Here is a 27,913-nt window from a genome sequence, read left to right on the forward strand (position 1 = left end):
GTAGAAGTGAGCCCGTTGGGCTGTGGAGGCTTGGGAAACAAGTTATAGAAGCAAAAGAAGGGCCCTTGGAGCTTCAGAGAGAGAAAAGCAAAGGTAATGCACCGAGGGAAAGAAGAAGATGGGGAAAGGCGTGGCTGTGCTCCCCAGAGGGAGAGCACCAAGCTTCTAGTCTTTTGAAAGTAAACAAAGAATTAAACACAAAACATTAAAATGGATGCTTACAACTGATAATACATTCAAGTTTTCTTCTTGTTTCATTTCCTGAGTGGTCACATCTGTGTTTGAGAGCTGATGTTCATCAACAGTTATGAATCCAATATCTGGGACATTCACGGTTATTTCAAGCTGTCAAAATGAAAAGTCTCATTATTTCATATTGGCATACTATACACAGACAAACAAGTAAAATAAAATGGTAAACTGAAAAAAATAATCCAGATTCATACACAATTAAAAAACTGAAGAATAGTCATTTTTACACTGATTTGACATCAATTTGGCAAAAGTAAAACATGTAAGGCTTCTGAGGGGCCTGCGAGTCTTATAACCAGTAAGCAACTTTTCCAAGGCTAATTTTCCTCGTACCTAGCATTTGATTTTCCATTATCCCCACTTTGTCCCTACTTTCACATAATTAATCTCATCAGTCTGTTAGCATTTATGGAGTGCTTCCTAAAAAGTAGAGGGCTGCAGATAAAAGGATACAAAGCTGAATGAGACAAGTTTGGTCCCTGCCTTCAAGGAACTCACAATCTAAGAAAAACAGATTTATAATCAACTAACTATACACTGCCTTAAGTACTATAATAGAGTTGAAAGCTCTTAAATATATTCTAGAGGCCTGGTGCACGAATTCGGGATCGGGCCGAAACCGGCTCTCTGACATCCCCCAAGGGGTCCCAGATTACAAGAGGGAGCAGGCCAGGCTGAGGGACCCCACTGGTGTATGACTGGGGCCAGGAAGAGATTCGGGAGGTTGGCCACCTGGGGAGGGACCGCAGGAGGGCTCCAGGGCATGTCTAGCCTGTCTTGCCCAGTCCCAATTGGCCGGACCCCAGCAGCAAGCTAAGCTACCAATCGGAGTGTCTGCCCCCTGGTGGTCAGTGCACATATCATAGCGAGCAGTTGAGCGGCCTTAGCATATCATTAGCATATTACGGTTTGATTGGTTGAACAGCTGACTGGTCAACCAGATACTTAGCATATTAGGCTTTTATTAGATAGGATATTACCCTCTCCCCCACCAAAGCAACTACCCTCTCCCGTCTCCCAAAACCTGTATCATTCTTGATAGCCATGTCAATGGCTATGTAAAATAATGGGTTTACTCACATTTACCCTTCATTTAGCAGTGTTACTGGTCAAAGATCCCTATAATCTGGGAACTAAAAAGACTAAAATTTCTCTCCTAGACTACATATAAGAGAGTGTGGCTCTTATTCCCTTATTAACAGAAAAAAGAGTATAAAAGACTGTGTGATTCAGTAGGAACTGAATACAGAGTCAAGTATGAAAATCTGCCTTCAAGACATATTATAGTAACATCTGTGTGTTCTGTGTCTGTATCCTCAGAAGCAAACATTAGAGAAAAATCTATGCTAATGTCCTACAGGCCTGGGATGATAAAAAAAAGTTCAAGTGATTTGAAAAGACAAAATATTTTCTGAAAAGTGCATGAAAATGGGAATATTACAGATAATTGAGAGTTGGTTCTTTGAACACCATCCAGTGTCAAAGCTTTACTTTTTAACAGCTTCATTGAGATATAATTTACACACCATAAAATTCACCCATTTAAAGTATATACGTATATGTGTGTGTGTGTGTGTGTGTGTGTGTGTGTGTAAAAAAATTGTCTCCTCAACCAGGAGTTCAACCGAGAGTTTGACTGGGAGTATGACCAGGGGGTGGGCCGGCAGTGGCAGGCAGCTAGCGAAGGGAGGCACCCCGGCCGGCAACCGGCAGCCACTAGGGACCCTACCCATGCATGAATTTTGTGCACTGGGCCTTTAGTATAATATAATGTTTCTTGGATTATGCACAAATATGTACACCCATCACCAGTCACTTTAGAACACTTTTACTGCTTCAAAAAAGAAACCCATACCTTCATCCCTAAGAAACCAGTAATCTACTTTCTGCCTCTATAGATTTTCTTATTTTGGACATTTCATATGAATAGAATAATATAATATGTGATTTGTTTTTGGTAACTGGCTTCTTTCGCTTAACACAATGTTTTCAAGGTTTCACGATTCATACTGTAGTATATATCAATATTTTATATTCCTTTATGATTTAACTAGAGGCCCATTGCACAAAATTTCTGCACTTGCAGGGTCCCTAGCGGCTGCCCGCCACCAGCTGGGTACTCCCCTCCGTCCTCCAGCCACCTGCTACCGCCGCTGGCCAGGGCCTCCCTCCCTTCCCCCAGCCACCTGCCTGCGCCAGGGCCTCCCTCCCTTCCCCAGGCCAGCCCGCCCCCTAGTTAAACTCCTGGAAGAACTCTGGTTGAGGGGATAATTTGCATACTGCACTTTTATTATATAGGATAATATGCCATTGTATTTCAATGCTTTTTAAGGAAACATTTTCTAACATAAAAACAATTTCCCTGCCTTAGTAATCTTGCCATAAAGAATAAAAATTTAACTTTCTTTACTCAATTATTATGATTAATGCTATTTAAGAAGGCATTCTATATTAATTCAGGGATAAATCCTGAAACCTGATTTTCAGAAATTTCTGACATTAGTTTTGACTAGCAATTTGCCTTTCACCCAAAGAAATCTGTAAAATATAAAACATATAGCTAATTAAATTCACATGCAGTGTTAAACAGCTATCCTTGCACAAAATTAACCTTCCTTTTGCATTTTCTTAGTTTCAACTAAAGCTTAAATTCACTATCTTTACTTTGAACTTTTAGTTAGAAGAAACAACTTGAATTTACATCATTTTTGTTTACCTTCAACCATTCTAACTCAATAGCATTACAACACTTAACGTGTTATTATTAATAGTGAAGAAAGATGGTTTGGGCCCTAGCTGGTTTGGCTCAGTGGATAGAGCATCAGCCTGCGGACTGAAGGGTCCTGGTTCGATTCTGGTCAAGGGCACATGCCCAGGTTGCAGGCTCGATCCCCAGTAGGGGGTGTGCAGGAGGCAGACGATCCATGATTCTCTCTCATTATTAAAAAATTTTTTATTGATTTCAGAGAGGAAGGGAGAGGGAAAGAGAGATAGAAACATCAAGGATGAGAGAGAATCACTGATTTGCTACCACCTGGGGATCGGGTCCACAACCCAGGCATGTGCCCTGACGGGGAATTGAATCATGACCTCCTGATTCATAGGTAGATGCTCAGCTACTGAGCCATGCTGGCTGGGCTGTCTCTCATCATTGACATTTCTATTTTTCTCTCCCTCTGCCTTTCCCCTCTTAAATCAATAAAAATAAAAATAAAAAAAGTTGGTTTGGACCACCATTCATAAATGTAAATTTATAGATTCAGTAATCCATTAATTCTGGGTAACTTAACATTATTTGAATTGTTTTATGTATCCTACTTCTTTTATTATTACCATCAATACCATCTCAGTTCACTCCTGATTCTGTTTCAAATGACTCAGAAACTATCATGAGTACTTAATACAAAACTGATTGATATATGCTACTCTATAAACCACGTAAATCATTGAAAACTGAGGCAAAACAGAAAACTTTAAAGTTACAAAGTTGAAATACTAGACCTAGAGGCAAAGGAGTAAGGAGCTTTTATAATAAAGTAAGTTGAAGTAGTATGTTCCTCCATCTCACATCCATTAGGATGGCAAATATCCAAAAAAAAGAAAGAAAGAAAGAAAAAGAAAATAACAAGTGTTGATGAGGATGTGAAGAAATTAGAACCTTTGTAAACTATGGATGGGAATGTACAATGATGTTATGCAGCTGTTATGGAAAACAGTATGGTGGTTGCTAAAAAAATTTAAAATGGGCCTTGGCCACTATGGCACAGTTGTTTGAGTATCGTCCCATGCACTGTGAGGTTGCCAGTTCGATTCCAGGTCAGGGCATATGCTCGGGTTGTGGGTTCAATCCCCAGTGATGGGTGCACAGGAGGCAGCCTATCGATGTTTCTCTCATCGATATTTCTATATTTCTTTCTCTCTTTCTCTCTCTCTCTCTCTCCCCCCTACCTTCCTCTCTACCACTCTCTCTAAAATCAATAAAAACGTATTTTTTTTAAAAATCAGTGAAATTTAAAATTTAAACAAATTAAAATAAATTTATAATGTACCATACAATCCAGCAATTCCACTTCTAGGTATATTACCAAAAAAAATTAAAAGCAGGAGTTAGAAGAGATATTTGTATATCCATGTTCATAGCAGCATTCTTTTTTTTTTTAAATATATTTTATTGATTTTTTACAGAGAGGAAGGGAGAGGGATAGAAAGTTAGAAACATCAATGAGAGAGAAACATCGATCAGCTGCCTCCTGCACACCTCCCACTGGAGATGTGCCCGCAACCAAGGTACATGCCCCCAACCGGAATCGAACCTGGGACCCTTCAGTCCGCAGGCCAATGCTCTGTCCACTGAGCCAAACCAGTTAGGGCCATAGCAGCATTCTTTATTTTATCCAAAAGGTGGCAGTAACCCAACTGTCCACTGACAGATGAATAAACAAAACGTGGAATGGAATATTATTCATCCTTTAAAAAGGAGGACATTCTGGCACATGATCAAACATAGATGAACCTTGAAAACATTATGCTAAGTGAAACAAACTACTAACAAAAAAGATAAATACTGTACAAGAAATACAAGGTACCTAAAGTAGTCATAAGACAAAAGTGGAATGGTGGTTAGCACAACCTAAAGGGGAGAGGGTAATGGGGAATTATTGTTTGATACGTACAGAGTTTTAGTTTTGCAAGATAAAAAATGTTCTGGGGATGGATGGTGATGATGGTATAGCACAATGAATATACTTAATGCCACTGAACTATAGACTCAAAAATGGTTAACATGGTAAATTTTATGTTATGTGTATTTTACCACAATTAAGAGTATACAGATATATGTCTCTTCTACCTTCTCTACTAACCAGAACTCAGCCTAAGCCTATAAAAATTACATTTGGTAGAGGTAACTTAAAGAATGAACTCTCGCCCTAGCCGGTTTGGCTTGGTGGATAGAGCGTCAGCTTGCGGACTGAAGGGTCCCAGGTTTGGATTCCGGTCAAGGGCATGTACCTTGGTTGCGGGCACATCCCCAGTAGGGGGTGTGCAGGAGGCAGCTGATCGATGTTTCTCTCTCATCGATGTTTCTAACTATCTCTTTCCCTTCCTCTCTGTAAAAAAATCAATAAAATATATTTTAAAAAAAAAAAATGAACTCTCCAAATCCTAATATTCACTAAGAGAAGAAAAAATGATCCACTAAGAGAAAAATACAAGTAAGATAAAGTCCCAAGCACTCAAAAAGAAACTACCTCTTCCATCGTTTCCTCAATATGAGTAGAAACAGGTTCAGGAGATCTGAGACCAACAGGTACAAACACTGGAGCTTTGTTTATTTCTTCTGGAGCAAGATGATAGCTTTCTTCTTCATAGGCAGATTCAAAATCTTCAACATCATCTTCATCCTCTTCCTGGGAAGCCCGAAGAGTCACCAGCATGGCCTTGGGAGCTCTAGGTTCCTTCTTAGAAGTCTTACTCCGAATTCGTTTTGATCCACGCCCTTTGCTCACAGTTGGTTTGATCTTTCGATGCATTCTCCTTTCAGTATGATCCATCTCATATCCAGAGGCAGAAGAGATAGCTGTTCTTTGATTGAGAGCAATTTTAGAGTAATTTGATTCTTTTAACAGTTGTGAATGGCTGGAGGTTTAATCAAAATAACAACATAGTCACTGCACACACAGGATAATTTTAATGAAAACCAAACTTTTAGACTGAAATCCCAACTCAAGCCTTAAAATGAAAACTCCCACCACTCATTCTGTCAAAAACTTATACTGTGAAAAAAAGAAACTTACTATTAGTTTCTCATTCAGAGTTATCTGAATATAAAAACATAAAAAATACAATTCTTAAAAAATAAATAAAAGTCTTAGTTATCTACCCACAAATTTTTCATAGTAAGTTTTATTTCTGGGCTATTTTCTCCCTTGCTATCTAAGGGGAGATAAAACACAAGACTGGAAATTATCAGAGGAAAAAGGAATGAAAGTCAATGGGCCAATAAATACAGAATAGGAGGTTAAAAAATGATACTGGTTATTCCTATTTGGTGAACAGATTAGGATAAAAGAAAAAAAGAGGATGCAAAATATCCATCAAAACAATGTTGGTTTTAAGAACTTAGTTCCCTTCCACTTTTCTTGAAAATGATGGAAGAGGGTACCCTTCACCGGTGTTTGTACCCCTATTTGAATTAGTACTCTAATTATTTAGGTACTGCATACTACTCTTTGGTCAGGCTTCTGCTCATATCTACCATACTTAATAACCATAGATTTTAAATGTAGGGTAAAGAAAATCTTCCTAAAAAGATCCAAAGGAGCCCTGACCGGTTTGGTTCAGTGGATAGAGCGTCGGCCTGTGGACCAAAGGGTCCCGGGTTCGATTACGGTCAAGGGCATGTACCTTGGTTGCGGGCACATCCCCAGTGGGGGGTGTGCAGGAGGCAGCTGATCGATGTTTCTAACTCTCTATCCCTCTCCCTTCCTCTCTGTAAAAAAATCAATAAAATATATGGAAAAAAAAAAAGATCCAAAGGAAGTAAATATTCAGTAAATAAAATCAAAAGGGAAAAGAAATAGACCTGTCGATAAAAAACAATTTACACTTCTGTTAACAAGACATCTCTTACTCTATTAATAAATTAAGGTAGGACATCCATAAAGAATAAGTTTTTATTTCTTCTGCTGAAAGTAGTTATGTAAAATTTTACCTTGCTAATTTACTGAGATGCTGCTCTTCAACAACTGAAGACACAGAATTATCCCCTACAGTTTTCTGTCCAACACTTCCTGATGGTTCAACTTCTGACTGAAGATCTTTCTTGGCCAAACCAGCCTCTTCGGAACCTACACAATCTTTTCTTGCTGAAACCTCCAGAGATGTCAGAAGCTCAGCTTTTTCCTTCAATTTAAGAAGAAACAGCTAATATTACCACAAAAACAATCTCTATGGCAATTTGATTTGGTAGTTTGACCTAGAGTCCCAAGCTTGCTTAGACACACACACACACACACACACACACACACACACACACACACACCATGACTGGTTTCTAAGTTTTTATAATATTAGAATGCCACTCAATTTTCAAGAAAATAATGACAATATAAAATTAAATATTTTTAATGTTTTTCTTCATGATCCTGACAAAATACAGCCCACTGATAAAAATTATATATTTTCAAACTTACTTTCTGAAGGAGCTGGGTGTCAGAATCTCCTTGCTGCAGCAAATTATCTTCTGGCTTCCAGGCCTCATCCAGATCTGCTCTGTCTTTTTCTATAACTCTTTCCTCTTTCTTATCATGTGCTCTTCCCAAATTTGGCTCAGGGCTTTGGAACTGCCTTCTTATCAATTGTGCTGGGCTAGAAACATAAGTTTTATGTTCATTTCTAGAATGAAGTACAAATCATCTTGAAGAACAAAAATCAGAGTTCTTTTTTAATGTACCAGGTGTTAAACAATTTTTTACACAAACCAATCCTATGTTCAAAGGCCTATATGTAAATTTGCTATGCTGAATGAAAGGAAGAACATAAAAGCTTTTACAGTATAACATCCATTTTCTGTATAGCCTGGGAAATAGTTTTACAATAATATTAATCTTTGTTACTTTCATTGATCCTGGTTTGTGGTTTCATTCTACTTTAAGTAATTTTCATAGTAATAACTAGAAAAAAAATTCTAGTAGTTGAAGATGGAATTCATAACGGCACTTGAAACAAATGCTTCAACTGGGCTCTGAAGCATGAACAAATGTTTAGTGGTCACAACAAGCATAGATGGTCCTACTGGTTCACAAGCAGGCTTGAAAAGCTAGTGTCTCTTCTCCTTCCACATGCCTATCAGCTCATAGAAAAAGGTTTATTGATAGTCAGTGTCATAAGAATCTCAATAAAACCCATTTTATCAGCCAAAACATAGAAAGACAAGATTTAAACATTTAATAGAGTAGCCATAGCCTCCAAGGCAATCCAAGTCTAAGGCTTCCTGGGAAGACATAACTGGCAAAGATGTGAATTCTGAATTAGAAAGCTTAAAACTAATATAAATGTGGATATTTATAAGAATAACTGGATATGTGCCTATCATTGGTTCTCTAAATGATCTATATTAAAGACTATTCTTAAGTAATATTTCTAATAAATTACCCAGAAAAAAGTACTTAGTTACATTTTCAAATGTATCTACCTAAGTTCTTCTGTCAGTGAAACATCAAGGAAGTTCACAGAAGTTCTAACAAGGTTATGATGCTAACTAATACATCTAGCGCAGACTAATGCATTTGGGAAAACAAATTATATCTAACTTAAGTATAATCTATACATATAAAAGCCCAGCAACCAGAACGATGGAACAACCAGAACGACCGATTGCTATGCCATGCACTGCAGTGGTCAAATGGCCCTATCAGGGTCCCAATCGCCCCCCCCCCAACATCCCATGGCCCCTACCCCCAGCAGGTATTTTGTGGAAGAGCCACACTCAAGGAGCCAAAGAGCCGCATGTGGCTCGCGAGCCGCGGTTTGCCGACCACTGCCCTAGCCGGTTTGGCTCAGTGGATATAGCATCTGCCTGTGAACTGAAGGATTCCAGGTTCGATTCCAGTCAAGGGCACATGGCTGGGTTGCGGGCTCGATCCTCAGTGGGGGGCGTGCAGGAGGCAGCCAATCAATGATTCTCTCTCATCATTGATGTTTCTACCTTTCGCTCTCCCTTCCTCTCTGAAATCAATAAAAATATATTTAAAATATATTCTAGTTCATAATTATTACTTTATACTTTCATAAATTTTTAAGATGTGAAGTTATATAAAATTAATTATGTAAAAACCCAACCTTTATCTTTGGAAAGTTTGATGCTTTCTGATTTAAAGGCACACTCACCTCATCTTTTTATCTAAAACATCAACTTTGTTAACATGAAGGTTTTCTAGAAGAGCCGCATGACTCTGATTTTCATACATTCTTCCTTCAGAAACTTTGGAGGATATAACTTCAATTTCAGTTCCAATTTGATAATTTGGCTGAAATGACAAAACCATACTTGCGTATTTTTTTAAAAAACAACAGAATATGCTTTCTAAATTATTTTGAACATTAAGATAGACATTTAGTTTTTTAAAATGAAGACTCAAACTGGGTATGTTCATGATTTGCTGTCCAAAACATAATTGCCTAATTTAGAAAGCTTAAAAGATTTTTGCAGTAATATGTTTAAGTGATGCTTTTAAAAGTACAATACCCATCTGTTATGAACGCCCCTCCAAAAGAAGTTTAATGTTGTTGTTTTTTTAAAGAATCAGGAGGTTCAAATAAAAATTACAATCACTTTAAATCTAGATTTTTACTATAACAGACAGAGAAAAGGACAGAAAAACAAGAACTGTTGAAACGGACATTACACTACTAAGATTTGCTTCTAATATCACAAGAGTCATCAGTAAGAGATGGTTTAACTATCATTCAAAGAGCAGAATGTTTATGCAGCAGTTAAAAATAATGTATCCCTGTATTCTTGACACAGAAAGTCAGTTAATATATTAAATGAAAAACAGTTGTCACAAAATAGCATGCATGTAATCATTTGAGTATTTAAATTTACATATGTATCCACATATGCATGCACGGGGATACATCTGGTAAGACACAACAACAGTTTTTAGTGGTAATCTCATGTGGTCAGTGTTGGGGTAGTTATTTTGTATTTATTGAAAATCGTCACAATGAGTAGTTCATTAGTAAGGAAAAAATAAACCTATATTTACTTTTTTTAACATTCAGAACGGTAAATCTGAAACAAAACTAGATAGATTATGTAATCACTGAGTACAGTAAGTGTCAAATTACATAAGACAAGACTGAGCTATCATTTAATATTTTAATTTGCATTAAAAGGCTCAACTCAATTACATGACAATGACTCACCACACTCAGGAATTTCTTTTTAGTTTCATCTTTTTGTAATTTTGTCCTTTCTTCTTCAACTATGCCTTTGGCTTCACCTTTTTCTACCATTTGCCTCTGTAAAGCCTTTTTTATGTTTGGTCTAGGTCTCTGAAGGCGGCCCCTAACTGGTCGAGTAGAATGGATAATACTTTCCTTTTTTTCTTGTTGAAAAGTGTTTATATTATTATGAGTCCTAGAAAGAGGGGCAAAGAAAAATAGAGGAACTTGACTGTAAAAAGATGAAAACTACTGTAAAAATGTAACATTTGAGTATCCTCTAATAAAATTACCCTCTCAATAACAATTTACTTTCTGATTATAAATATACCTTGTTTTATAAAAGGACATATTATTTCAATTATTAAAAGGTAATGAGCCCTAGCTGGTTTGCTCAATGGTTAGAGCGTTGGCCAGCAGACTGAAGGGTCCCGAGTTTGATTCCACCTGGTCAAGGGCACATACTAGGTACCTCGGCTGCAGGCTTGATCCCCAGTCCTGGGTCTAGTTGCATGTGGGAGGCAACCAATCGATGTGTCTCTTTCACATCGATATTTCTGTCTCTCCCTCTTCCTTCCACTCTAAAAATCAATGGAAAAATATCCTTGGGTGAGGATTAAAAAAAAAAAAAGGTAATGAATTTATATGAGGTACCTACAATATTCATATTCATAGAAAGAAAGTACAATCCTGGTTGCCAAGAACTGGAGAAAGGGAGGAAAGGGGAGTTATTGTTTAATGAATACAGACTTTTAGGTTGGGAGAATAAAGTTCTAGAGATGGATGGTGGCAGTGGTTGCACAATGTAAATGTCCTTAATGTCATTAGATTATACACTTTAAAAAATGGTTAAAAGCTAAATATTATCTACTATGTATTTTACCACAATTTTAAAAAATATATATTTTTATTGATTTCAGAGAGGAAGGGAGAGGGAGACAGAGATAGAAACATCAATGATGAGAGAGAATCAAGGATCGGCTGCCTCCCGCACGCCCTGTACTGGGGATTGAGCCCGCAACCCAGGCATGTGCCCCTGACCGGAATCGAACCCGGACCCTTCAGTCTGCAGGCCAACACTCTATCCACTGAGCCAAACTTGCTAGGGCTTTTACCACAATTTTTTAAAAGACAAATAATACCTTATATACATATATTTCTTAAATGCATTGCTTTGTGTAAGATCTTAAGCAGTGAACAGTGAACATAAGCAGACAAGCATAAAAGGTGTTGAACTCAATCTGATTTTCAATTTTACAGGCAGTCTACCATAAGAATAAAAATAAATCAAATACAAAATTCTTTATATTCACTGTTAAAATACATTAATAATCTTAATTTTTAAAAAAAGTATTTGAAAGAACTCTGTCTTATTTTAGATTTTCAAAGGACTATCACTGTTTACCCCATAGAAATAAGTAATTCCTTTTCCTGGGCTTGTGTAGACTGAGAGACCTCTTCAGATTCACAAAAACTTGAAGGTGAAAGGTTCTTTTCTGTCAGTTCACATGGTAACATCCCAGCCTCCTCTTGCCTGTGATCTGATTTGTCTTTTTCTCTTGATGTCATCAGGGAAGACAGATCCTAGAACGAGATTTAAAAAATTTCATTGAGGGTTGGTAAAAGTATAGGGAAATAGAAACTTTCATATACTATTAGAATAATAAATTTGTATAGTCTTTGTAGAGAACAATAGGGCAGATCTATTAAAAATTTTATTTTCCAACTATTCTACTTCTAGAAATATATCTTATAAAAATATTCAAATAAATATCTAGAAAATTATATAAAAGGATATTTATTATAGCAATATTATTCTGTGTGTGTCCCACTGCCAAAAAAAAAAAGAGGGGAAAAAAAGGGCATTACGCTAAAGAAAATACAAATAAAAAATTGAAAACAACACAAATCTATCACTAGGGGACTGAATAAATAAATTATAATTTCTTCATAATATAATAGTATAGAGCTATTCAAAAGATAAATTTCTAAATACTGCCCTGGCCGATGTGGCTCCAGCCAGCTGAACGTCATCTATGCTCTGAAAGGTCACTGGTTGAATTCCCGGTCAGGGTACAAGGCCAGGTGCAGGCTGAATCCCCAGTCAGGGTATGTGCGTGAGGTAGCCAATGGATACCTCTCGTACTTCAATGTTTCTCTCTCTCTTTCCCTCTCTCCTTTTCTTCTTTCCTCCCTCCCTCCCTCCTTCCCTCTCTAAAAATCAATAAAAATATATTTAAAAATTTCTAAATACTGATCCAAAAAGATGTTCACAGCCCTGGCAGGGTGGCTCAGTAGGTTGCAGTGTCATCCTATACAGCCAAAGGTTACAGGTTCAATTCCCAGTAAGGGCACATACCTAGGTTACGGGTTCAATCCCGTCGGGTGTGTATGGGAGGTAACCAATTAATGTTTCTCTCTCTGTCTCTCTCCCCTTCCTCTCTCTAAAACATCAATAAAAACATATCCTCGGGTGAGGATTAAAAAAAAAAAAAAAGATGTTCGCAATATTGTAAGTGGAAAAAATCAGAAGGCAAGCTATGATGTCGTTTTTGTAAAACAATGAAAATACCCTCACGTTATTATTTATATAATATGTAACTATACTTAGAAAAGTCTGTGTTGCCCTGACTGATGTCGCTTTTTGGTTGGGCGTCAACCCATGCACCAAGGTGTTGCTGGTTCGATTCCTGGTCAGGGCACATGCCTAGACTGCATGCTCGATCCCCCGGTGCGGGGCATGCCAGAGGCAGCCAATCAATGTTTCTCTCACATCAATGTTTCTTTCTCTCTTTCTCTCCCTCTCCCTTCCTCTCTCTCTAAAACAGAGGTGGGGAATGTAAGGCCTGCAAAATCATTTGGTCTGGCCCTGACAAAGCATTAAACCTGAGTTAACTAAATGTTTGCCGGCTAATTTTTAAGTTGATAATTTTGTATGGCCCAAGAAGGATGTTATAAATATCCAAAAGGCCCCTAGCAGAAAAAAGGTTCCCTATCCTTGCTCTAAAAAAGCAATTTAAAAATCTTAAATAAAAAAAGTCTCGGTGGATAGATTCAAAATTGCTACATGATTAACTTGGCAAGGACAGATGAACATTATAGGGGACTTTCTCTATTTAGATTCTATATTTTTTCCAATTTGGAATTTTTATAATCAAATAAAATAATCAATAAAAAAGTGATTTATCTTTTAAAACATAAGATTAGAAGAATAAAATACAAATGTTCAAGTATAATAAGAACTAAGCTATTTTAAGATGCAAAATAAGAATTTTAATTCAAAAAAGTACTTTACATATTTAGAATTTATGAGTGTTATTTCATTTCAAAGTTTTTTTTTATATATTTTTGTTGATTTCAGAGAGGAAGAGAGAGGAAGAGAGATGGAAACATCCTGATGAGAGAAAATCATCGATTTACTGCCTCCGGCACAACCCCTACTAGGGATCGAGTCTGCCACCCCAGCATGTGACCTCACAGAGAACTGAAACACAACTTTCTGGTTCTTAGGTCAATGCTCAACCACCGAGTAATAATGGCCGGGCTCATTTCAAAGTTTTTGATGCTACATCACATAATCGTAAATTTATGAACCAAGTAAATAAACTCCTTTAACTCTTATCAAGCTCTTAACTTTGTTTTTTAAATCCTCACCCAAGGATATGTACTTTTAATTGATTTTAGAGAGAGAAAGGGAGAAAAAGAAAAAAAAAACATCAATGTGAGAAACATCGATTGGATCAAAGCCCCAACCTGGGTATGTGCCCTGACCAGGAATCAAACCCGAGACCTTTCAGGGACAATGCTCCAACAAACTGAGTCACACTGGTCAGGGCCAAGCTCTTAACTTTTTATTTCATCTTCACAACAGACTGAAATAAAAAATTGTCATTCCCATTTTCCCTATGAAGAAACTGGTTCATCATTTGGCTATAATCACACAGCAAACAAAGGTCAGAACTTAAACTACATACAGCCCAGGCTTCTTAAATTCGTTCCATGACATACTTGCCCATCATAGAGATCTGATATTCTTACACAAACCATGTGGAACAATGAGGCACATTAAGTACAGCTACAACAAAATCACACATGGTAAAAATTGTATGAGGAAATACTTGTGAAATTTCAATTCCAAGCATTTTACTTTATTAACTAAAACAAAAGAACCTCCATCTTAAATATCACTCACATATTGAGAAGGGAGAATGTTCATTTGTTCACCATCCTGTTGTATCATAATAGTCTCAATTTTATCCACTTCCAATTTCTTCCCAGGTACATGTTTTTCTGCTTCCATAGTCTCTCTTTTTAAAGCTGCTCTTGATAAGTTTGGTTTTGGTCTTTTGAATCGACTTCTCATAAAAGGTGCTGGTTTAAATGGCTTCTGTTCTTGAGGAAGAGATTTGCTTTTGGAACAAGGATTATCAAACTTTAGAATGAACTGAAGGGGCAGTGGGAGAGGAGTCTTAGGACAACCTTAGAGATTGGCAGTAAATATTTAATTCTGATTCTTAACAAGAAAACAAACTGGACTATTTGGTAACTTCTGAAAAAATGAGTGGTACAACCCAAATAGATATAAGCCTAGGAACTATATCATCTTTGCACAAGGAAAATATAGGTTTATCACACCCATATGATTTATTTAAGAGTATGTATTATATACAATTCTGTATGTTAGTAATTCTCACAATCAACTGTCAGAATATCCTCAATCCTCTCTCCCACTCTTCCCCAAACTAGCTTAAACTCTCTAACACTATGCTATAGATTGTCTTGAAATCTTACTTAATTAACATAAACTGTAAATATAACTTTATATGCTCTTTAACAGCACACAGATCTATAAAATTTTACCTTGAATTAATATCTGAAAATTGCTCTGGAACATCTGCACATGGTGTCCCCTGGTCTTCTGTTTTAGCAAGTTCAGAAGTCTTCAAAGAAGTCTTCCAATGACTCAACTGGCTGGACACTTCCTTTTCAGAATTTCCCTTTTCCTCTACAGGTGTATGCACCACAGATAGGACTTCACTGCTAATGTTCTGGAAGAATAGTCACAGTAAATCAGCACATATACAAGATTCCTTGAGCATCTCAAACAAAAATCCTACTATAATCTAAACACTTTCCTTTAAAAATTCAGAAGTTTATTTTTTTAATTTTTAAATAAAACAAAATTTACAAATGTTAAGACACAAAATTCCGTTAACTCTTCTTTACATATTGCATATTTATATTTCCAAGCCAAAAATGCCATTGCTGTACGTTCAAAAAAAAAAAAAAAAGTCCTTGAAAATGTTAGAATAGGATGAACTTCAAATAACTGAAAACTTTTGCCCTAACCAGTTTGGCTCAGTGGATAGAGCATCGGCCTGCGGACTCAAGGATCTCAGGTTCAATTCCAGTCAAGGGCATGTACCTTGGTTGCAGGCACATCCCCAGTGGGGAGTGTGCAGGAGGCAGCTGATCGATGTTTCTCTCTCATCGATGTTTCTAACTCTCTATCCCTCTCCCTTCCTCTCTGTAAAAAATCAATAAAATATATTAAAAAAATAAAAAAAATAACTGAAAACTTTTAATAAAAATAACTTTTAAAAATGAAGTAAATGGGGTGGGACAGGAAAAACAGAGAAAAGCTGATACACTTATAGTCAAAAGAAATAATTCCAACTTCATTTATTCCTTTTATCTAAAAGAGTAACTTCAAATTGACATTAAGAATAGTATCTTTTCCACAATTAAAAAAATTTTAATTATTCTTTTTTCTTCGAGGTCCCAAAACATAGAATTTAGGACTAAGAAAGACTTTAGACTTTAGAGATTTTAAACATTGTTGGACTCAGAAATGCAATTATATTTATGTTTCTCTGAAAGAGCATTATAAAAAAAACTAGAGTCCCGGTGCACGACATTCGTGCACTGTGGGGTGTGGAGGTCCCTCAGCCCAACCTGCACCCTCTCCAATCTGGGAGCCCTCTCCAATCCGGGAGTTTCTGTCTGTCTTTGCAATCATATGAGCGAATTGTCTGAGACCCCAACTCAGTTTGGTTTGTTGCTCACAGAATAACAGAGGAATAACAGAGGCATTTTTTTTTCTTTGCTTCATTGATGGAGATTTCCTGGAAATTTTAGGATATCTTCCCTTTAATTTTTCCTAGACACCTGATTTTACTTATGTCTCTCACCTTTGCTTTCCCTCCATCCCCCACCACAACAGTAACTTGCTCCAGACACTTTGCTCTAGTGTCTAGGAGATCCGTCTGCCACCAGAACTACGATTCCCAGCATTCCTGGTGCTCCCGGTCCTGGGGCTGCCACCAAAACTACTATTCCCAGAATTCCTGTTGCTCCCCATGATCTTGGTTTTCCCTTCCTGCTCTGTCTCTGTCCCATGGCCTCCCACTCTGCCAAGTCCTCCAAGCCACCAGCTCTCTCTCTGGCGGCTTGGGGAGCCAATTTCCCCAAGCTGCTCCACTCTCTGGCAGCTCTCCCGCTCTGCTCTCCGCCCGGCGCCTGTGTATGCAAATTAACCTGCCGTCTTTGTCAGGTTAATTTGCATACTTACTCCTGATTGGTTGGTGAGCATAGCGGAGGGACGGTCAATTTACATGTTTCTCTTTTAATATAAGAAATGTTTAGGGACAGAAAAGTACATACTTTGATATTTAGTGAAGGCACAGCACTGCAATCAGCACTTCTGCTCTGCATTAAATCTGTCTCAGTTTGTAGTGAGGTCCCAGTCACTTCTGGCTCGTTTTCCCTTAGAGAAATACCTATTTTTTCAGTTTTATCCAAACCTGCCACCATTTCTTCTGTAGCACTGATCTCTTCTGATCCAATTTTCCTCAAGGAAATTTGTCTTCCAGTTTCTTTCAAATCTGCCTCTGTTACCTTAAAGACAGCCATCCTTTCCATCAGAGAAATGTCTCTTTTTCCAGTTTCTTTCAAGTTAATCTCCCTTTTCCCTATGGCACTGATCCCCACTAATACCTTTTCCTTTGAGAAAGTTTCTTTTCCAATTTCTTTCAAATCTGCCTCCACTTCTCCTATAATTCTGTCCTCTTGGGCCTTTTCCTGTGTAGGTATTTCTCTTCTTCTGGTTTCTTTCAAATCTGTCTCTCTTTCCGCAGCGGTGTTAGTCATAGTCACCTCCGGTATCTCTTTCCTTGGAGAAATCTTCCTTCCAGGTTCTTTCAAACCTGCCTCTGCTTCCCCTACAGTGTTGACCTCTGGGGCCTTTTCCTGTGTGGATATTTCTCTTTTCTCTGTTTCTTCCAAATCCAACTCTCTTTCCTCATTGGCATTAGTCATAGTTACCTCTGGTATCTCCTCCCTTGGAGAAATCACCATTCCAGTTTCATTCAAATCTGTCCCCACTTCCCCTACAGTGTAGACCTCTGGGGCCTTTTCCTGTGTGGATATTTCTCTTCTCCTGGTTTCTTCCAAGTCCGTCTCTCTTTCCTCAGTGACATTAGTCATAGTTACCTCTGGTATCTCTTCCCTTGGAGAAATCTCCCTTCCAGGTTCTTTCAAACCTGCCTCCTCTTCCCCTACAGTGTAGACCTCTGGGCCCTTTTCCTGTGTGGATATTTCTCTCTTCTCTGTTTCTTCTAAATCCGCCTCTCTTTCCTCAATGGCACCAGTCACCTCTAGAATCTTCTCCCTTGGAGAAATCTCTCTTCCAGTTTCTTTCAAATCTGTCTCCGTTTCCACAGTGAAGTCAGTCATTTCTGGTTTCTTCTCCCTGAGAGAGATGTCTCTTCTCCCAGTTTCTTTTAACTTTGACTCAGTTTCCTTTGTAGTGCTAGCCTCCACTGGTACCTTCTCCTTTGGCGAGGTTTCTAGTCTTGCTGCTGTCTTTTTCCCCGAAACAACAATCTCCTCTGGCACCTCTTCCTTTGAGGAAATGTCTCTTCTTCCAGTTCTTCTTCCTATATTTGGCTTTGGTTTCTGAAATCGATTCTTTAGAGCTGGAACTTGTTTGAGTATATTTGCTTCATTATCCTCTTGAATACTATAAAAACAAAAGATACAATTGAATTTTAAACCAGACTGTCTGTTGAAGAGATGATGGTTGCGAACTCACTACTGAAACACGAGGGACTTTCCAATTAAAAAATAAGAAAATTAAGAAAGCCCAAGGAATCTCTGAGTAAAATTTAAAAATTAAAAGAGAGCCCGGATGGTGTGGCTCAATGGTTTAGTAGTGAAATATGAACCAGAAGGTCATGTTACAATTCCTGGTCAGGGCAAATGCTCGGTTGTGGGCCCATTCCCTGGTAGGGGGTGTGCAGGAGGCAGCCAATCAATGATTCTTTCATATCATTGATGTTTCTACCTCTCTCTCCCTCTCTCTTCTTCTCTGAAATCAATAAAAATTAAATTAAATTAAAAGAGAGCCCTGGCCAGGTAGCTCAGTTGGTTAGAGCATTGATCCATATGCCAAGGTTGCAGGTTCAATCCCTGGTCAGAGCACATATAAGAGTCAACCAATAAATGCATAAATAAGTGGAACAACAAGGTGATGTTTCTCTCTCTCTCTCTCTCACTCTAAAATCAATCAATAAATAAAAATTTAAAAACAAAATTAAGTAGAGAATTTATTAAAAATAATAAAATTAAATTTAAATAAAAATCAAGAGGAAAATTTCATCTTTTGAAATTATGGTAAAATTTTAAAATAATAAAATATCTATTTACATATAGACACATATAAAGAAAAAGTCATCAGTTAGGTCAATTAGATTAGCAGCTAATTGGCCCTGAATAGTTTCCTACTAATTGTCATTCACACCATTCTTCACAAACACTGTCGAAGAAAAACTCTCCTCCAGGCTCCTCATTGGAGCTAGCCCAATTTGTGTACGCTATTCCTACATCTTTGCCCCTACTATCATTTAAACAGACATATGACTTACCATAGAGTTAAGAGCCCCATTTACATGGCCAGACTTGGCTGGCATCCCAAACAGCTGGATGGAGGCATGATTTGAAAAAGATATAGCCTTATGACTAAGAACTAGGTTCACACCTCACTTTTAAAAACAATTTAAAATGGTATTTCCTATACAGACATTTCTCTAAGAGAACACAAATTGGGACTAAAAGGAAGGATTAAATGAACAGTATTTTGCAGTTTCCTGAGTGTTACTGGGCATTTCAGCAATGTTAGTCTGAACAAGTGTATACAACAGCTTTTAAAAAATGAGTTAAAACTGCCCTAGCTGGTTTGGCTCAGTGGATAGAGCATCGGCCCGCCGGCTGAAGGGTCCCAGGTACAATTCCAGTCAGGGGCACATACCTCAGTTGCAAGCTCAATCCCCGGCCCTAGTCGGGCCATGCAGGAGGAAACCAATGGATGTGTCTCTCTCACCTCAACGTTTCTCTTGCTCTCTCTGTCTCTCCCCTTCCCTTCCACTCTCTCTAAAAATCAATGGAAAAATATCCTCGGGTGAGGATTAACAAAAGGAAAAAAAAGTTTTTACTTTTTAAATTATGTACAACTATGTTAGTGCTTGTTTGAACTTGTCTATGTCCCAACCTATCTTTCTTTGTTGAAACATGTTTTTCAATGCAATTTTTGATAACACAAGACAGGTTCTTAGTATAAGACTAATTTTCAAATTGTACTTGTTTATGTAACTGAGGTGTTTTTCAACTATTATTAACTTTAGTAATAGATAACATTCAATGAAAAATTAATACCAACTGGTAAAGAAAATTTAATTTACTTAGTCCTCAGTGGGTTTTATTCTATTTTCTGACTTATGATACTTTTCATCTCCATCCAGAAATATTTAGCTTTTAGTGAGATTTGTGTACTAGCAACCTTGGTTTGGTTATCATGGAAAAGATAAAATCTATATATATAAAAGCCTAAGCAACCGAAAGACCAGTCACTATGACACACACTGACCACCAGGGGGCAGATGCTCAACGCAGGAGCTGCCCACTGGTGGTGAGTGTGGCACACCAGCCAGGCGGCAGCCACTCAGTCCCTCAGTAGTTCTGCAGATCCAATCTCCAGAGAACAGTACAGGCACCAACAGACCAGCACCACCAGCACAATCCCGACAGCACTGCTGGCCTCCTGGAAGTCGGCCTCAGGCACGATGGCTGCTTTTCCTCCCTAAACACTCCATAAGGAAGAAACCATATAAAACGCCAGGTGGTTCCTGACAACAGGAGCGAATGTCAGCGGGACAGATCTGGATCCCGGGCCAGCAAGGGTGTCCTACCACCCGCCCGGAGGGCTGATCACATCCCAGCCCCCCACCCTACCCCTGGAAACTCCACCCATGCACGAATTCATGCACTGGGCTTCTAGTATCATTATAAAGTCACATTTTAAACACTGGCATATTCTTAAAACATGTAAATGCTTTAAGCAAAAGATTTATTAACAATATCATTACTTTACTATCAATTCAAATTTTAAGATACAAATACACAATGTTACAATTATATTCCATGTGCTTAAATAGTCTCTGAGTAATCAAAGGTCTCTGATAAACTTTACCTTTTTTAAATATATTTTTTATTGATTTTTCACAGAGAGAAAGGGAGAAGGATAGAGAGCTAGAAACATCGATGAGAGAGAAACATTGATCAGCTGCCTCCTGCACACCTCCCACTGGGGATGTGCCCACAACCAAGGTACATGCCCTTGACTGGAATCGAACCTGGGACCCTTCAGTCCACAGGCCGATGCTCTATCCACTGAGCCAAACCGGTTAGGACAATAAACTTTACTTTTATGGATAAATAATCAGTACCACATTACTTGGAGTTCATGAACAACCAATCAACAAATAGTTCTGAGCACCTACTACATGCCAGGAAGGCATGTGCTAGGAACTGGGAATACAATGGTGAATGAGGCAGATCTCCTCCTATAGAGCTCATTATCACCTGCATAGTTAACTGAAGATCAGTACCCGAGATTAGTAATCAGATATGAAGTTGTACTCAATTATTCCTCAACTTAAAACATATAGTGGATCCACAACTCTCCAAGATCACAGAATTTAAAGAAAAAGGCAAAGAAAAAAAGAGGATCATCACAGGAGAAGAATGTGCACAAAATTACAAATCTACTCCATGGTCCACATGTGTTTTTCTAAATACAGTTTAAGAATCAACAAAATATTTATAAACCTCCATAAAATAATAATATGAGTACACAGGATGCAAAATTAGCCTAGAGAAATGTTTTAGATATATTTGCTAATTTATATAATCAAGAAGAATTTTTAATGCATTCTTCATCTCAGAGTCTCTTTCTTTATTTTCTCTTTCTCTTACATAGCACCTTGACAGTTCAAAGTATTTGGGAGGGAGGAGAACTGCCTATTAGATACAAAGAGACATATGGTTTAATAAAACATAGAATCTTAGAATTGTTTTTAAGAATGTTGGAGATTCAGCCCTAACCGGTTTGGCTCAGTGGATAGAGCGTCGGCCTGCGGACTCAAGGGTCCCAGGTTCGATTCCAGTCAAGGGCATGTACCTTGGTTGCAGGCACATCCCCAGTAGGGAGTGTGCAGGAGGCAGCTGATCGATGTTTCTCTCATCGATGTTTCTAACTCTCTATCCCTCTCCCTTCCATTCTGTAAAAAATCAATAAAATATATTAAAAAAAAAAAAAAAGGTTGGAGATTCAAAGACCAGAAAGACCACATGATAAAACAGAAAGGACAATGCCCTGAAAAGAAATAGTTGCTGAGATCAGACTGGTTATCCTATATAGTAAAAGCCTAATATGCAAATTGACCAAACAATGGAACGACCAGCAGAACAACCGGTCGCTATGACAAGCACTGACCACCAGGGAGCAGACGCTCAATGCAGGAGCTGCCCCCAGCCCGCAGGACCCAGGCCAGCCAAGGCAGGTGCCAGCGGGGGCCCCCACGATCGCCACGCCTGTTGCCCCACAGATCAGCCCTGATCGCCAGCCAGGCCTAGGGACCCTACCAGTGCAAATTTCATGCACCGGGCCTCTAGTTAGTTATAAACATATCTACCAGAGTTCTAAAACCCAAAGACCACTAAGAGAAAAACTTAATTTTCTACCAAGCCAAGATGAACTATTAAATGGAGTTTGGTTTAGCCCTGGCAGGTGTGGCTCAGCTGGTTAGAGCATCGTCCAGTACAAGAGGCTGCAAGTTCGATTCCCAGCCAGGGCACACACCCAGGTTGTGAGTTCAATCCCCAGTAGGGCCACATGTGGAAGGCAACCAATCAACCAATATTTCATTCTCGCATCGATGATATGCTCACTCTCTCTCCCTCTCTCTTTCTCTCCCTTCCTCTCTCTCTAAAAATCAATAAAAGCATGTCCTCTATAGTGAGGATTTTTTTTTAATGAAATGTGGTTTAAACAGAAAAAAAATATAAACAAAAAATCCAAAATGTCAGATATCAGATATCTATATCAGAGATATGTACCAAATAATGTTGTTGTACAGAATTCTACCCAGAGATTCTGTGGCAGAATAGTAAAATAGTTTGGGGGTGGGGGAAAGCAGTATAGGGAAATATGAAGCAAAAGAATAGAGGAAGGAAGAAGTGAAGAATAAAGGAATTTTTCAAAGAAAGATCTTTAAAATAGTTCAGGAAACCGAGCTTTCACTCTCAGGTTAGGTAGTAAACAGGCTAATATTGCTATAAGAAAGTATAAAATAGGCCAGAATTTAAATAGAAAGATTGGAAAAATTGTTGAAACTAGATAGTAAGTACATGGGAGTCCATTACTCTATGCTCACTTCTTTTTGCACATTAAATATTCCCAAAAGGAAAAAGAAATTAAAGTATATTAATAATTCCATCAATCTGGCTTGGTGCCCTCCAGAGGGGAAATAACAAATATAAAAGAGCTTTGGCTGTGAGAAGTATAGGTTTTTACATATGTTTTACATAAAATTTATGTAAACCTTAAATAAAGGCAATATGGGATCAATCTAATCTCAAAGAATCAAAAATATTTAAAAAATAAGAAACATTATCACATTTGGACAAAGACATACGATTAACATGCATGTTAAATGGTAATCCTATCCATGTGAACTCAAGGTCTAATTTATAATGAGTAGCTCTTTTCAAATCACCCAAAACTGACCAATTGACATGAAGGCTATGACATAAATTGCCTTGAAAAATGAAGTTACAACTCTAGCTAGTTTTGCTCAGTGGAAAGAGCGTCGGCTTGTGGACTGAAGGGTCCAGGGTTCAATTCCAGTCAAGGGCACATGCCCCGGTTGTGGGCTCGATCCCCAGTGGGGGGTGTGCAGGAGGCAGCCGATCGATCAATGGTTCTCTGTCATCACTAATGTTTCTATCTCTCTCTCTCCCTTTCCCTTCCTCTCTGAAATCAATAAAAACATATTTTTAAAAAGAAAAGAAACACCCTCTTGCAATCCTGGTCCCCTCGGGGAATGTTCCACTGCCAGTTTGGCTCAATCCCACAGGCCAAACCAATCAAGCCTAAACCAGCAGTCCGACATCCCTCTCGCAATCCGGGACCACTGGCTCTTAACCGCTCACCTGTCTGCTTGCCTGATTGCCCCTAACCACTCTGCCTGCCTGCCTGATCGCCCCTAACTGCTCACCTGCCTGCCTCTAACTGCTCCTAACCACCTCTGCCTCGGCCCCCACTGCTGCAGCTTTGTCTGGAAGGACGTCCGGAATGACGTCTGGAAGGTCATCCGTCTAATTAGCATACATTTTTATTATTATAGATATTATGTAATTTGATATACAAAAAAATCAAGTCTGATTTGCTTGTTTTTAAAAATTAACAATTTCTAAAACTTCATACAAAATTTTAAAATTATATAATAAAATGATGCTTACCTTGGACATTCATTAAGAGACTTGGGCTCATCTGGTTGCACATTTTGAAAAGAAGTATCTTTTTTTTCAGATTGTGAGGTGATGTCACATGACTGATCTTCTGTTTGTTGAGGAGTCTTGATAACAAACACAATTTTTTAAAAAGTTTTAGTTTTCAAAATGAAACAATCATTTATAATGTCTAATTTGAGTACAAAGAAAACAGTAACATTTCAAAACCATAAAATGATAGTCCAAAGATGTTTTTTTCTTCAGATATGTTAGAAAATTTCGTAAGCCACAGCTTTTACCTCATCTCAAAGGCCCTTGTTTCCTCCCAATCAGAAAGCAAGTAACTGCATTAGTCTCATCTGTAAGAATTATACCCTGGGTTCTATCTCTCTGAATCTATCTTATTATTATAATCACATTACAGACCTTGGAAATTATGCCAACTGTTAACCTTACCCCAAAGACTAGTTATTATGTAAATATACTAAAATCCATAATCTTTGTTCTTAGAATTATATTTTAGTAGGAAGATTTTAACATTTTGTTTCTGGCAGCGTTAAAATTCACATATCGAGCTATATTTTCAAAAGGAAGTGTAATTCAAAATCTGCAGAGTAATGGGGAAAAGCAAGTCCAAATATGAGGTAAGATCAAAGTCGATGATCCATCATATAAATGCCCAAAATCCAGAAAGCTGAGTTACATGGCTTTACAATTAGCAAAGTGGCTGCCTATGAGATTTTGGGCTTCTATTTAATGAACAATGTACACAATGATATAACACTACTGTTTAAAAAGCGGGTGAGGCCCAGCCGGCGTGGCTCAGTGGTTGAGGGTTGACCTAAGAACCATGAAGTCATGGTTCAATTCCCCGTCAGGGCACATTTCCGGATTGCCGGCTCGATCCCCAGTATGGGGCATGCAGGAGGCAGCCAATTAATGATTCTCTCTCATCATCGATATTTCAATCTCCCTCTCCCTTCCTCTTTGAAATCAATGAAAGTATATAAAAAGAAGGTGAAAGGAGGCAATATATTTAACAAAAACACTGGGAAGAATCAGAATACTTACATTTATATCAACACAGGATTCATTTTCATTCTTTTCTACATTGGCCCCAATTTCTTCCTGTGATGCAAGGATTTCTTTTCTTTCAGCAGCTTTAACTACATTTGGCTTTGGCCTTTGTAATCGGGCCCTCAGTCGTGCAGGTCTGAAAGCCTTTGGTTGATTATCTTCCTGCAGATTCATTTTTTCACTCAAACTAAAACAATTACAAAGGAATCAAATCAATAGTTATTCTGAAGTCACATACTTGCTTGTTTTTAGTATTCCCTTCTCTCAGGTACAAATAATTTGTAATATAAAATAATTCACAAGTATCCTCAAGAACATCCTTCAAAGATATTCATACTTCTACACTTTGAATCTTTGGAACCCAAGATATAATTCTGGAAACCTGACTATAAAAAACATTTTAAAATCAAATTTTCATCACAAAATTAGAAAATTTACACCTGATAAGCATGTACTACAATTCCCCACTAAGGATAATATTGTATAATGTACATTACCAGGGCACTGGAAAAAGATTATGGCATAAATATACAGTCCAAAATCCACTGGTTCAGATTCATACTGGAGCAATGTCTATTCTAGATCTCCATTATAAATTAAATATTCCCTTTTGAAACCCCTTGTTATAAGTAAAATTATCCAGAAACACATTATCTTACCCATTAACTTATATAACAATACTTTGTTAATAAGCTTGTTAACACATTGTGTACCGCATAGAAATCTCTAAGACATACGCCAGGGACCGCACGTTTTTTGGCAAACTGCACGTTATTTAAATCATCATAATGCACTTTAGGTGTTGTTTTTCAATAATTATAACATTTTTATTTACAAAAACATTAAACAATTAAAGTTCCTAGTACTTTTTTAACATATGGTACTGCGTAAAACATTTTCCTCTATGAAGAGGGGTCAAACAAAATTTACATAAGTATCTAGATTTGCTCCATTTTCCATGGGCGTGAAAAACGAGAACACTCGTGAGCGGTTCTTAACAGATGGCACGCGAAACACGAGAAAACTCCTCAGCGGTACGAAATGTATTAATAAATTGAGGGAGAAATGTAATTGCTAACTCAATGGATCCATATAATAATTTATTTCTACAACATAGGGGTGGACAAAAGTAGGTTCACAGTTGCTTGTAAGGAAGACATGCAAGTTATGAGTATAACTAGAGGCCCGATGCACGAAGATTCGTGCAAGAATAGGCCTTCCGCCCTAGCCGGTTTGGCTCAGTGGATAGGCTGCGGACTGAAGGGTCCCGGGTTCGATTCCCAGTCAAGGGCATGTACCTGGGTTGCGGGCACATCCCCAGTAGGGGGCGTGCAGGAGGCAGCTGATCGATGTTTCTCTCTCATCGATGATTCTAAGTCTCTATCCCTATCCCTTCCTCTCTGTAAAAAATCAATAAAATATATATAAAAAAAAAAAAAAAAAAAAAAGAATAGGCCTTCCTTCCCCTGGCTGCCGGCACTGGCTTCCTTCCAGAACCCAGGACCCGGGCCTTCACTCTGGCCGCTGTCTTCCGCCTTTGCTCCGGGCCAGAGTCGCCTCCCGCCTGCTCCGGCTGGCTCCGTGGCTGCCGCCCAGAGGCTGGCCCTTGGCGGCTGGCTGGGGCTTATGGGAGGCTTGGCTTCCTTCGTCGCTGGGGCAACGAAGGAAGCCAAGCATCCCGCCCACTCGGCGCCGCCACCTTTGAGGCTATGGGCACTGCCATCCTTGTTGCAGAATGATGATTAATTTGCATATTACCCTTTTATTAGTATATATTAGTATAGATAATACAAAAATAAACTGCATACTCACACTGTAAACCTACTTTGCCTATGCCAACATTAAGCATAACGAGCATTATTTAAATGTTTCAACAACTCCAATAGTTAAAAATGGACTTAAAGTGCATAACTGAAAATAAACTTCAAACAGTATCAAGTAGAAAAGTTAGTACAATCATTCCTAAGAGTTACTATTTGTATTCTACTTCCTAAATACTTACTTAGATACAGTATCAGCTTCTGAGTTCTCTCTCGCTGTATTCTCCATTCCAGAAATGTCAAATGAATTCATTTTATCCTTTTCCACGTGAGTCTATGAATTCAATGTTTTACATTTAATCTACTTAACATAAAATAGTTGAAACTTTGCAATAAGTAAAAGGAAATTTAAAGAAAAAAATTCTTTTGTACTTCTAATCAGAAGAGTTTTTAAAGTCATACATACAGATGAAAGTATTAAAAAAAATAACAGGTGAGGCAAAAGTAGATTTACAGTTGTTCATATGGAAAATAATACAATAATTAATAAAAAATACAAGAATAAAATTGTGTTTCACATATTCACAACCATAAACCTACTTTTGCCCAATCCTGTATAACCTTATACATTACTGACAAATCACAAATCAGTATATCCTTTCTGGAAAGCCTTTTGTCAATATAAATCAAGAGCCTTAAAAATATTCATCCTTTCTGACCCAGTAATATGATTGCTAAGACTCTATTCTAAAATATTTAGACTAAAATTTAAGTACAAAGATGTTCACTGGAATATTATACAAAATAGCAAACACTGTTAAATCAGGGTTGGGGAAAGTCTGGCCCATGGGCCATATAAGGCCCACAAAATCATTTGGTCTAGCCCTGCCAAGGCATTAGGGGTGAGTTCATTAAATGTGTGACCAAATATAGCAGGCTAATTTAATTTTGTGTGGCCCATGAATGATGTTATAAATATCCAAATGGCCCTTTGCAGAAAAAAGATTCCCCATCCCTGCTGTAAATAG

The 27,913-nt window shown here is 38.0% G+C and overlaps 1 protein-coding gene across 11 annotated transcripts in view; it reads right to left on the reverse strand.

Moving 5' to 3' along the window:
- The window catches only part of BDP1 (B double prime 1, subunit of RNA polymerase III transcription initiation factor IIIB), an 88,627-nt gene that overhangs the window by 22,991 nt on the left and 37,723 nt on the right, over window positions 1-27,913 (reverse strand). For 10 of the 11 annotated variants that reach the window (XR_002828352.1, XM_023750973.1, XM_023750967.1 and 7 more), the window contains 13 exons: window positions 27,128-27,219; window positions 25,120-25,312; window positions 24,058-24,173; window positions 16,864-18,220; window positions 15,061-15,248; window positions 14,393-14,609; window positions 11,606-11,784; window positions 10,183-10,396; window positions 9,142-9,281; window positions 7,446-7,620; window positions 6,965-7,155; window positions 5,502-5,889; window positions 223-345 (listed from right to left, as the gene is read on the reverse strand). Coding sequence is in view for 10 of the 11 variants with exons in the window: in XM_023750973.1 (XP_023606741.1) it covers window positions 223-345; window positions 5,502-5,889; window positions 6,965-7,155; window positions 7,446-7,620; window positions 9,142-9,281; window positions 10,183-10,396; window positions 11,606-11,784; window positions 14,393-14,609; window positions 15,061-15,248; window positions 16,864-18,220; window positions 24,058-24,173; window positions 25,120-25,312; window positions 27,128-27,219 (3,573 nt within the window). In the remaining variant the exon portion in view is untranslated. The remainder of the gene's footprint in view (window positions 1-222; window positions 346-5,501; window positions 5,890-6,964; window positions 7,156-7,445; window positions 7,621-9,141; window positions 9,282-10,182; window positions 10,397-11,605; window positions 11,785-14,392; window positions 14,610-15,060; window positions 15,249-16,863; window positions 18,221-24,057; window positions 24,174-25,119; window positions 25,313-27,127; window positions 27,220-27,913) is intronic. The other variant, XM_023750978.1, reaches the window with a different exon arrangement.

The sequence above is a fragment of the Myotis lucifugus genome, unplaced genomic scaffold, assembly GCF_000147115.1.
Source record: "Myotis lucifugus unplaced genomic scaffold, Myoluc2.0 scaffold_0, whole genome shotgun sequence".
In the NCBI taxonomy this organism is placed as follows: domain Eukaryota; kingdom Metazoa; phylum Chordata; class Mammalia; order Chiroptera; family Vespertilionidae; genus Myotis; species Myotis lucifugus.